We start from the raw sequence: 12,312 nt of genomic DNA, 5'->3' as shown, positions 1-12,312 counted from the left end.
AAACAGATTGGTAACGCCATCGACACTTATATGGAATACGACAAATCATATCTGCAAACGGGTATGATGGCCTATGCTCGAATTCTTATTAATCTTGACACCAGAGGAGGTCTATTGGAATACATCACCATCCAATGGCGGGACACATCCCGTAAGTAGATCATAGATTACGAAGGCATTCCATATCGTTGCCGTAGATGTCACAAGGTTGCGCACCTATACAGGGACTACCCCCTCCTCCACCAAAAAAGGGACCCTGAGAAAAACCGAGTACTAGAACCAATGGAGGGTGGACCTTCACAGCCCCAGGAGATGGAAGGAGAGCCCACACAACTTCCGGTGGATAATGCACCAGACGATCCAAGGGACATAGAGGGCACTTCTGCTACAAAGGCATCTGACAAGCGTCCAGCGGATTCCATACCTGCCTTGCCTCCTCCGCCCATCCGCTCTGGCACCTCTAGAGATGTCGCCTTGACCACGGGTACGTTTTTCCCTACTTCATCATCTGTATCTAGCATATCTCATATGTTTGCATCACTCTCTTGCATGGGTATCTTCTCCCCCCTCATCCCCTCTGGCTCCCTCCAGCTACCCCCCCTCCCTCTGGGTATCGCCCCCCCCTCCCTCCTCTGCACACTTCCCTTTCCCTCTCACTCCCCCTCCCTCAGTCCCCCTTCCCTGATATCCTCCCCCTCCCCTTCCTTCCCCCCCCCCCACTACCCACCTTACCCCCCCGCCCTCTCCCTCCTCCATCCCCCCCCCTCTTCCCCTCGATACCCTCTGCAGTCCATAACAAAGGGAAAGAATGTTGACGTGATAGGCATTGATCCTACTCACCCCTCAACCTCCTTCAAATCGGCTAGAGGCGGCCCGTCCTGACTCACTAAGGCTAGACATACAGCGGGGGAAGAAGTTGCCCTTGGGCGACAATAAACGATTGACAGGGCCCTTAGAGCTAGGGATGGCCCTCTGCCTATCCCTCCATGAAATTTCTATCCTTCAACTGTCGAGGGGTTGCTAGCCCCCATAAAAAACTAGCCCTGCGAAGACTGCTCACCTCGTCTGCCTTGGAAGTGATCTTTCTTCAGGAAACCCTCTGCTCGGCTGACACCCTCATTCCTATACTTCACTCTTGGCTTCCGAACTGGACATTCCACGATTTGGATGCATCTGGGAGATTGGGGGGTATTGCTATCGGTTTTTGTAATAAATCCTTAGTTCTTCGAAACTCCTAGGGAGGCAGAGGCTACATCGGTATGGACTTATTGGACCGCTCCCTTAACTCTGAGTTTCGTATCATCAATGTTTACGGACCTTGTGTGGACAGAGAACCTTTCTGGAAAACCTTTTTTGCTTCTAAACTTTTCCGGGCAGAAAACATCATCCTGGGAGGGGATTTGAACTTCTCCTTGGGACACTGTGAATCCTGGGGACACTTGGCCCAAGCGGATAACCTGTCTGACTCAATCTCCACCTTACTTGAAGCTCATCATTGGGTTGACACCCCTCCTGTCAGGTTACATTATACCTGGTCCAATAATAGAAGTGGTGATCAGAGTCTAGCTAGAAGACTTGATAGATTCCTCATCAAAGAGGCTTTCCTCACTCTCCACCCTCGTATTAGACAGTGGGTTGGAACTGGGGGTTTATCTGACCACAGACTTATCTTCCTGGAACTCTCTGAGGATATCCCGAAGATCAAAAGCCCTTTTAAATTCAACGCTTCTTGGCTCAAGGATCCCAGCTATCATCAGCTTGTATCGGAGTACTGGAGATCAAATCCTATCACGGAAGAGGAGGAGCATACTACTGGTTTTTTAAGGAAATTATCTGAGCTCAAAAGCCTCTCCAGATATTGGGCACACCTGAAGCGAATTAATGATGACAAGATAATGAAGGAGGCCGAACGTGCCATTGCAACATTTGAGGAGTCATTAGATGGCACCTTCACAGCACTGGAAAACAGGGATCTATACTCTACTCTTATTTCTAAGCACACACAAATTCTAAAGGAAAGAGAGGAGAGCTGGTGCCTTAGAAGTAGAGCCATATGGCTGACTGAGGGAGACAATAACACTAAGTTCTTCCACAAATTTGCAAATGGCAGAAAAGCCATTAACACCATCTGGGAACTACAAAATCCTCAGGGGCAAAGGATTACTAATCAGCAGGGACTGGCTAGACTTGCTAACGAACATTTCAAATCCATCTACAGGGCTCCCTGTATGGCTAACATACTAAAGATAATGCGGGTCGCTGAATACTTCCCCAAATATGTAGAACAAGAGGATTCAGAGAACCTGACGATGGCTGTATCGAAGGAGGAACTAGAGGCCACCATTAAATGGTTCAAAAAAGACAAGAGCCCTGGATCGGATGGGTGGACCATCGAATTCTTTATTGCATTTTTGACATCTTGGGGGATGATCTTCTCAGAATCGTGGAGGATAGCAGGAGGAAAGGTAGTATTCATGCAGCCATCAAATCCACTTTCATTGCCCTTATTCCGAAATTTGATTCACCTACCTCTTTTAATGACTTTAGACCCATCTCTCTCTGTAATTTTCAGTACAAAATTATAGCCAAAATCATAGCAAATTGCCTGAAGCCTATACTGTTTGGTCATATATCCCTCGAACAATTTGCTTTTCTCCAGAATCGATAGATACATGAAGCAATTGCCACTGCACAAGAACTCCTCCACACTCTGAAGACTAAGAAGTAGAAGGGCATGATTCTCAAGGAGGACCTCTCTAAGGCATTTGACAGAGCAAATTGGCTCTACATTAGGTTGATTCTTACCCACTTGGCTTCCCTTATGCCTACATTAAATGGATTATGAGTTGTATCAAGGACGTATCCTATAGTGTACTCCTTAATGGTGAAGCTACCCCCTTCTTCCTATCAGAAAGGGGACTCAGACAGGGTTACCCCCTCTCCCCGCTACTCTTCCTCCTCATTATGGAAGGTCTGAGCAGATCCATCATTGCGGCGAAGGACAAACAACAGCTTACTGGCATCAAAATCTCAGATAATTTCTTTCTGACTCATCTACTGTTTGTTGATGATGTTCTGATCTTTTTAAACGGAAGCATCGGCGATTCTTCAATTATGTTCAACATCCTCAAGCTCTTCCAACAGGCTACGAGGATGATGATTAACGAAGGTAAATCCACCATCACCATTATTGGTTGTTCTCAACATGAGTCTATTTATACTACCCAGTGTTTTCCTTTCTCTGCTCTTAACTTGGATGATGGGCTTAAATATCTGGGCTTCCGATTAAATCCTCTCAGGTATAGGATAGCAGACTGGACATGGCTTATTGCAAAAGTGGAGAAAAGATTACAGATCCGGTACCACAAATATCTATCCAGGGCTGGCAGATTAACCCTCATCAAGGCTGTTATTGAGGCCACTCTAGTTTTCTGGATGACACTTGCTTGGATACCAAAAGGCATATTAAACAGACTACAAAACATTTGTTGCAGATTCTTATGGAATGGAAATCAACCTGGGAAAACTTTTTCTTGGGTAAAATGGGATCGCATCGCCATACCTAAACGATGGGGAGGATGGGGCATAAAAAGACTTGAGCTATTCTCGAAAGCGTTGGCTGCTAAGCTGGGCTGGCAGCTCATCAGCTCTAACAGTCTCTGGACCCGGTTAGCACTATCGAAATATATATGGCCTACAAATTTGATGGATTGGCTCAGACAGTCTCAACCCCCAGCTAGCAATATCTCCAACATATGGAAGGAAATGATGAACGCACTCCCCCTGCTGCGACTTGGAATTACCTGGAGAATAAAGGAAGGAAACGTTGTCCACATTGGAATGGACCCTTGGGTAGGATGCGGGAACGCTCACAGATTACCTGCCGACTTAATTAGCTACCTAAATGATAGAGGCATCATATACATCAAGCACATTGGCGACCACATCAACTCCACTGTCCTTCAACAAGCTTGGAAATCAGCTTATGATTTGGACATTCCTGTGCATTGGAGGCAAGATTGGCTAATATATATTGAAGCCCTCACAAAGGCCCACATTCGCTTAACAGAGGAGCCCGACGAAATCATCTGGGCCCTTGCCAAGGCAGGTCTTTACTCCCCAAAAGAAGGATACAACTGCCTCATGGAACCCCATAAACCTCAATCTATTGACCCTAATTGGAAATCCTTCTAGAAACTCAAGGCCGCCCCTCGCACCCGCCTGTTAATGTGGAATATACTCTTAGACAAGATCCCTACGGGTGCCAATCTGATGAAGAGATCCTTCCATGGCCCCTTCCGATGCCATCTGTGTCGTATGGCTGATGAGAACACTGAACATCTCTTCCTGAATTGCACTTCATCTAAAGAGTTATGGAACGGTATATTTGCTCACTACCCTTCCTTACTCCCGTGGAAAGGCAAAAATATCCAAGATGCTTGGAAGTCATGGTGCGTTTCTCATAAAGGCAAAGCCAGGAACATGCCTCTCCTTGTCAACCGGGCCTCCTGGATAGCTAGGAATTAGTCCATCTTCAATCTCAGAGAACCTCACTGGCCATCCATCACTCAACACATAATCTCAGATTATGATCACCTTCCAGAAGAGGACCTCGTAGCCCCTCAGCGCATCATCACCCCGGAGATCATTGATAAATCTAAACCTTGGGCATATTTTGATGGTTCAGCCCAGGAAGCTGGCTGTGGAGGGGGACTCATCTTACACCTGAATGACTAACACTGCTTCAAAATCCAAATAAACTTGGGGATGGGCACGAACAATTTTGCCGAACTCTGCTCTGAAAAACACCTCATATATTTTGCATTATCTCATGATTGTACACATCTGCAGTTATTCATTGATTCAAAAATCGTATGTAATTAGCTCAATAATGCATCTCATTGCAATGCATATTCTCTCAGACATATTCTGGAGGAAGCTCACAGGTTGATAAACATATTTGACTCTCTTGTCTATCGACATATCTACAGGGAACAAAACACGGAGGCTGACCAACTTTCAAAAGAGGCAACGCATCTTCAGGACAATGTCTGGTTGATACAGGAGGAGATTGATGGTACTCACCATCAATATTACCACAGACCGTTTATAGAACAGGGACAAATTAGGCTTTAAGCCCATGTTTTCTGTAGTGCTCACTGTAAAAACATGTTTTATTTTTTATCAATGAGTCGGCTGTAGAAACAATTCATGTATAGACAGACATAGTACTCTCTCTGTACAGAGAAGATATATATATATATATATATATATATATATTTGCTTCTTTTTCCCTCTAACTGTTGAGGGCAGTTTTGTTATAACACTGACTCCAGACTCCCTGCGAGGAGATCCACCATTCAACAGTTCAAGTTTTTGTAAACAGACTTTTATGTCTCCTGATAAGGCAAGTAATGCCTCCATATGCATATGCCTAGGCATCTACAAAATGTAATTTCTTAAGTTAATAGAAATTACGACTTTTTCCAAGGGAAAAAAAAATTATAATGTTTTATAAATTTAATAATAATTTTATTATTATTATTATTATTATTATTTCTATAAATTCTTATGTTACATTTTCTCTTTGATATAATTATGTTGAAAACATATATGAGGAAAAGAGTTTTGTAAAATCCTATCAACGTGCAATTAGTCAATCAATACCTCTAGTTTTAGAGTAATGTTTGTGCCTTGTGCAAGAGTACCCATCAACAATTTGATGTAATACTCCAATTTTTCATTGGGAAAATTTGATGTAATACTCGAATTGATCGTCGGGATAGTACAGAGGCTCCGTCACTATGATATTCTTTGTATACTTTCTCTTCATCCTCATATTCATGTGGAGGGTCATGGGTACTTCCATTCATTTCATGCTTATTCTCTTCAGACAATGTTGCAGAGAGTTCTAGTAGGAGGATAATAAAGAACATCAGCTTTAGCTCGGAGGCCACCATGGTGTGAATTCTTACAGAAAGCTACCGGGGAAGAATGGGATTGCAGTGGCCATTGTGAGGGTTGAATATTAATAGGAAACCTTGAATTATCATTAGAGGTTAAATACTAAGATTAGTTGTGCAATGTCGATGTTCAATGGCTTGATAATGATTAACTTGATTAGAAGTTAAATAGTGATCTAAAGTGTGTAATGTTGATGCCATTTGTTGTTTATTGCCCCAATAAAGTAAAGGCAAACTATAAAGTAAAGTTGGCTTGTTCTGGTCTATAGTGGTATGCTTGGCCATCTGTAACAAAGTAGGAATTGTAACCCACCATCCACCTAAATTTTCATGCATAGTGTGGGCCATTTGAGGATATCTATTGCCATTTGGAGAGCTTTGATTGATGGATTTTACTCGTTAGCTAGTTAATAATGTTAAGTTATCTTATTTTCCTTCTCTAGATTTTTATTATTTTAAAAAGAAATATGGTAAAATTTTATCTTAATTGTCAAGTGAGTAGTGAGATTATTACTATTAGTTGTTATTTTCAAGTCAAAAGTGGGGATTCTCATTATTGGCTTTTATCATTGAATGCAAGTTGTCTCATCATCTTTATTTAAGGAAAAATTTAATACTTGAAATAATCTACCAAGAGTCTAAAAAAAGCTAGGATTTCACTCTTGCTAAATGTTTTTGAAACATATATAGTTCTATTTCATTATAGGATAGAATAATTAAACCTTTTCCAACCAAAATCAATTATAATTAGTTTTTATATAGGTTAATGGTTCTACACTTTTTTCCCTTCCACATATATATATGTTATGATGAGATTTATTAAAAATTTGACCAAAATTTGTTCCAATGGCATGTTTGAGTTACTAAATATATATAAAGTCAAAGCTTCAAGAATTTTTGATAATTTTGAATCCATTTAAATAAATTTAAAATTTCATTTCAAACAACTAAAAATCACGATATCAACTAAAATCTTCTCACAAAATTATGAAAAGATACAAATAAAATTGTTATTTCCTATTTCTAAATAATATTAAATCAAGTTATATATATATATATATATATATATATATATATATATATATATATATATATATATATATATATATATAAATGACCCCACATAAAATTAAATATTAGTGATTGGAAACATATACATCTTATGAAATTTTAAAATATATATTTTTAATGTAAGGATCATTATGATAAATTGCCTCTTTTTCTTATTGAAATTATAAAATATTTGTTTCCATAGTTTGGATCATAAACATATGAGAATGGACTTTTTTCATGTGGTTGAAAAGATCATGATAAATTCCACCTTGAATTCTTTTCAGTGTAGGGTGATTTGTGTTGAAGAAAGTGTAACCAGGTTCAGTCTTCTAATGACATGATCTTTCTAAATGATGTAATAAAACACAATAAAATATTTTTGTATGCCTTGCTACATGGGTTTTACGAGAAAGAAGTGTCATAGGTCAAAATACTTCTTCTTGATATCTTTAGGATTTATTTATGTGTCCAAGTGTCATGTCATGTATAAAGAAGCTCTTTATGAGCCTATGTAAATGTATACAAGTCTACAAAAGTGTGTAGCATACCTCCAAATACCAAGATCAATCCTCCATTGGAAAGCACAAGAAGTCTGCAAGCAAATAGATAAGGAATTCATCATGTTAGCATCAATATTGAATTAAATATATAAATGGTAGCAATGTCAGCCTAGAAAACTAGACACCATGATTCATGAAGTCAAGTCAGCTTATTTACAAGGAGAAACCACTATAAATACCCCATCAAGGTATCCACAAAAGGAAGATCATAACTCGCATTTTCATCCCTAAAATTTCGTATGGGTATAGGAGACAATCTGCACTACAGGAAGGGAATACTTTTGGGTCTTGGATGAAGAAGGATCGACATACTATTCGGATGGGTATGGGAGTAGAGATCTGAACTATAGGAGGACAATACTATGCACTTTGGATGGCACAATAAGATAAGAAAACACTTCGAGCGGGTACAAGGACCTGATCCACAGTCGCAATGATAAGTATAAATAGAGTGATGTGAAATCGTGGTCAAAAAAGTGGCTAGACATCTCTCAGATGGGTATCATGATTCCAGAAAATATCTCAGTACAAGGAGGAATGTTGTCATAGTCTCGGTGGATCTATCTCCTAATAGTTTATGTATATGTTTGGTAGAAGAAACCCCACGCAACGGTTAAGGGGCTTGAAGCCTAAATTTTTGGGTAAAGATAGGGTAAAGACTCCGATGAAAGTGTGGAGCGTGAATTGTAATAGGTTGAGACAAAGGGTAGTCTGCCTGAAAATAATGTAAAGAAATGTAAATAGAGTCGGCCCGCTCAGGGATTGCAAGCTAAGGAAAGGTATAAATATAGTGAGGCTCTATGGGTAGAGAGAGCTAAGTTTGGATTGTTGATTAGGAATATGAAATGTAATGGGTTTTTGAGAGAAAGGGTCTAAAAGCGTCTGTAAGTCCGAGATGAGGGTTGGGGTAGTAGGAAGAGGCTTTGTATTTGTGTGTGCAAAGGCCTTGAAAAGTCCACAGCTGTGTGTGCGGACCCCAGCTGCTGAGTGCGCAGGGCAGATTTGGATGTATTGAAGACAGTTAATAAAGATAAGTTGTTCTAAAATTCTATGTTAATTTGGAGTATCACAAATTTGGTTTATTGCATGGTTATTGAATCTACACGCACTTAATTACAGCCTTGAATATATATGGATCTGGGTTTAATGATGTGATCTAGTTGTCTTTGTTAAATGTTTTCTTAAAGACCCTATTAAGTAGATCTAAATTGCAATAACTCATCCAATAGATTAGATCTATAAAGGTCGCGCTAATAGAACCTAAGGACTATTCTAGATATGCGTGAATATGACACAACGTGAAGCTACAACACAGGGCGAGAACCATCCAAACCACATCTAGACATCCCAAGGGTGCGGAAACCTGGTTCAGCACCCTCCCCTTCTACCTTGGGTGAGACCTCAGTCCGAACTTCACGGGCTGTTGCCGAAAGGGCCAGGAGCTGGGAGATTTGTTTAGCTAAACAATTCTTTTGAACCTCGTTTAGGACCCTATAAGCCAACAAATGGTTCTGTTGCCAAGACCGGGATCTACCTAAGGGGTGTCTAATGTGGGAACACTAGAACCCTACAAAGAGAGAAATTGAAGAGTGGTGGTATCTCAAGCTTGACAAGTTTGCGGTTCAGGAAAACATAAACTTGCCTATATCGGAGGAAAAGTGGTTGGATCGTTATATATTCATAGATATACACAATATCTTCTTCACAACCTTTCCTATAGAATTGTACGAGTGGATCGTGAAGTTAGCTGATAGCGTGGGAAGGTGCAGACTAGACCAGCTGATAGTGTGGACTCTAGAACTGGTGCACAGGTTACAAGCCACCAAGGATAAGCTCACGTGCATAGTAGATCACTAGCTGGATTGGGTAATAGGAGGATTTATTATTGAGTTCGCAATAGATACTACCATGAGCTATAGCGAAGTAGAAAGGAGGTTCCTCCAAGGACCTTGGGGTAAGTGTATCAAATCATTAAATACTTGGATTAAGATGTTGTTATGTGAAAAATAGATTATGCGTGTTTATTCAGATGTCTGGGGTAACTCAAAGCGGAAGAGGCTACTATAGAACATGAGGAGTAGAGAATAGCCCTCTAGTATCGATCTCACGGGAAGGTGAGGAAGATCTCGCCAGGTTCTCACTAGGAAATGTGGTCCAGTTGATTAAAGAATGATTCTCACTGATACCACCTCCGTCCATGCCACCACCCACTTCAACCCTATCAAGTCCATCTACACCACCACCTCCACCTCCACTTCAACCACCAAAGGTTGGAATGGTGACCGCAGTAAACTTACCGACTTCTAAAGGTGTAGGGAATGAGGAGCCAAGGCAATTCTAGTTTGTGATAAACTTTGTATGGGATGCGCAAGGCATAACATATGAAAAAATTAAAAAGGCTACGTTGGTCAGCGCATTGCAGGACCACACGCTGACATAGTACATGAAATACTCATCCGACCATCCAAATGAAGGCATAGTGGCAATCCAGGATGTGCTAAATAAGGAATTTGGTCGACCCAAGTCAGAAGCCCAACCAGTTATGAGGCTCAAGGAGATAGCAATGTTGCCTGGTGAAATGCCGTGGGACTTAGATCAGAGGTTGAAGAGTGTTATCTGCAAGGCCAACATGACAGTAACATATGAGCATCAATGCTCTTGGTTTATTGCATCATCAGTGCCACATCTGAGGCTGGCCCTATCGTAGCAAAAGACCTCAACCCAAGTTGAAGCACTAGAGGAAGCAATGCGGCTGCATGAAACCCCAATACTGGACCCAGGGTTGGGAATGCAGCAAATTCAACTGCAAATAAAAAACTTATGTCTAGAGATGCAAAGCTTAAAATAAGGTCAGGCACCTAGGACTGAAGTACGCGAAGAAGTATGGTGTATTAAATGCAAGGGTTTTGGTCACGATAAAGATAATTGTCCAATCTTCGCAAACCCGATGATCAAAGGGGGTCCCATAACATTGCAATCAGAGGCACCAATGGGACCAAATGTAGCACCCACCCTCTAGTGCGCGATCTGTGAAATAGGAGGAAAGCATGCCACGAACAACTGCCACCTATTGCCAAGCTTACGACAACCCCCTCCTCAACATTTATTTTGTAACTTCTTCAGGACCATGGGTCATGAGGAGAAAGATTGTCATAGTTACCAAATGTTAATGGATCAGACACCTGCGTATAGCTTGCAAACAATGTCATGCAGACAGGATTCCATCACGCCAGTTGTTCGGGGAGGATACCAGGGGCGTGGATGGGGTCGTGGAGTCATGGGACCTAGACGGGGATGAGGGCAGTTAATCTGCTACAATTGTGGGGGGCCAGGGCATTACGCGCGAGATTGTATGAACTTGATCAAAGCCTGTTTCCCTTACTGCTATCAATTTGACCATGACGCATTCAATTTCCCCATGTTGATTGCTCAGCTATGTGAAAAAGGGGTGCTCCCGACCAACCCCACCCAGACTGTCCAGATGATGAAGGCTGAACCTTGTGCAGGAGAACCGAACGTAAACATGATGCTCCGAAGTGGCACCACCATTAGGGAGGATAAGGGGAGCAAGCCAGAGACAGATACATGGGTCCGTAAGGTCCCCCAAAAATAATCGGATTTTGACTTAGAACGTGCAAAGGAAACCTTTATGGAAGCCAAGAAAAGTTTAGGGGAAGCCTCTACATCGAGAAGTAAAGATCAATTCAGATTAGAGAAGGATCTGTGCTAACTGCCTTCCTGACAACAAGTATGAACTTACTAAGAGATGCCAAAGTGGTCAGGTGTTGGAGGAATTGATAACGTGGTGCACGAGAGTGGATGAACCACGGATAATATGCAAATTAGGAAAACAGACTTTGTGCACTGGGCAGAAAATGCGACTAATAGTCAAAATTTTGGACTATGAGATGGATCGGGTCGTTTTAGACTTCGGGTCTGATGCAAATATCTTACAAAAGTAGACTTGGGAGTGCATGGGTAGGCCTCCTCTACAATGGTCACCAATTTAGCTAAGGAGGGCTAACCAGCAAAATATCTTACCTATGGGACATCTGCACGGAGTTACAGTAGACATCGATGGTGCTAGCACCCAAACCCATTTTAAGGTTATCAAAATTATGGATGATAGTAACCCATATCTTGCACTGTTGGGAATAGATTGGGCAACAGATATGAATGGAGTTATAAATCTCAATAAATGCAAAATGATCTTTGAAAAGAAATCACTCCACGTAGTGGTCCTGCTAGATCTAGCGAAAGGGATGCGATATGCCGAACTGGTGCGCAAAACAGACAGTGACGGTGAGTTGGACTGCATTTACTACATTACTACATATGATCAGGATAGGGTCAACTCGACAGTGGATGGTCGACTCTCATGGGATTCTGAGCGTTCTTGCACATCAGACTTGGATGAAGAGGTTGAATGATGGCAGAACTAGCTACATGAATTAACCACACTCAATTGTAATCAGATGGTGACAATGGGAGTAGAGGAATTGCTGAAATTAGTCGTGGAAACATTCCACGTAGTGGATACTTCAGGAAAAAGGGGCACTCTAAAGATATGAACAACAGAATGTAGATATTGAAGGAAAGCGCATGCACGATTGGTATCATGAACCAAAATACGCATTCCTTGCCAGCCGAAACTACAGGTATCTAAGATACGAACATCTACCCAGCCTAGAAATAGTCACCTAAAGATTCCTCAACGGGCCTGTGCCGGAGGTAGC

The 12,312-nt window shown here is 41.5% G+C and overlaps 1 protein-coding gene across 1 annotated transcript; it reads left to right on the top strand.

Annotated features, from left to right (window-relative positions):
• The first annotated feature begins 2,964 nt into the window (after positions 1-2,964).
• Positions 2,965-4,194, top strand: LOC149145310 (uncharacterized). Its single transcript, XM_089452408.1, has one exon. The coding sequence runs from the start codon at positions 2,965-2,967 to the stop codon at positions 4,192-4,194; it is 1,230 nt and encodes a 409-aa protein (XP_089308534.1).
• The last annotated feature ends 8,118 nt before the right edge of the window (positions 4,195-12,312 follow it).

This window comes from Pinus tabuliformis, chromosome X (assembly GCF_031772625.1).
Source record: "Pinus tabuliformis cultivar Carrire ecotype Pingquan chromosome X, CPIR1, whole genome shotgun sequence".
Lineage (NCBI taxonomy): Eukaryota > Viridiplantae > Streptophyta > Pinopsida > Pinales > Pinaceae > Pinus > Pinus tabuliformis.
The sequence above is the reverse complement of the archived record's forward strand: the minus strand, read 5'-3'. Positions and strand labels throughout refer to the sequence as shown.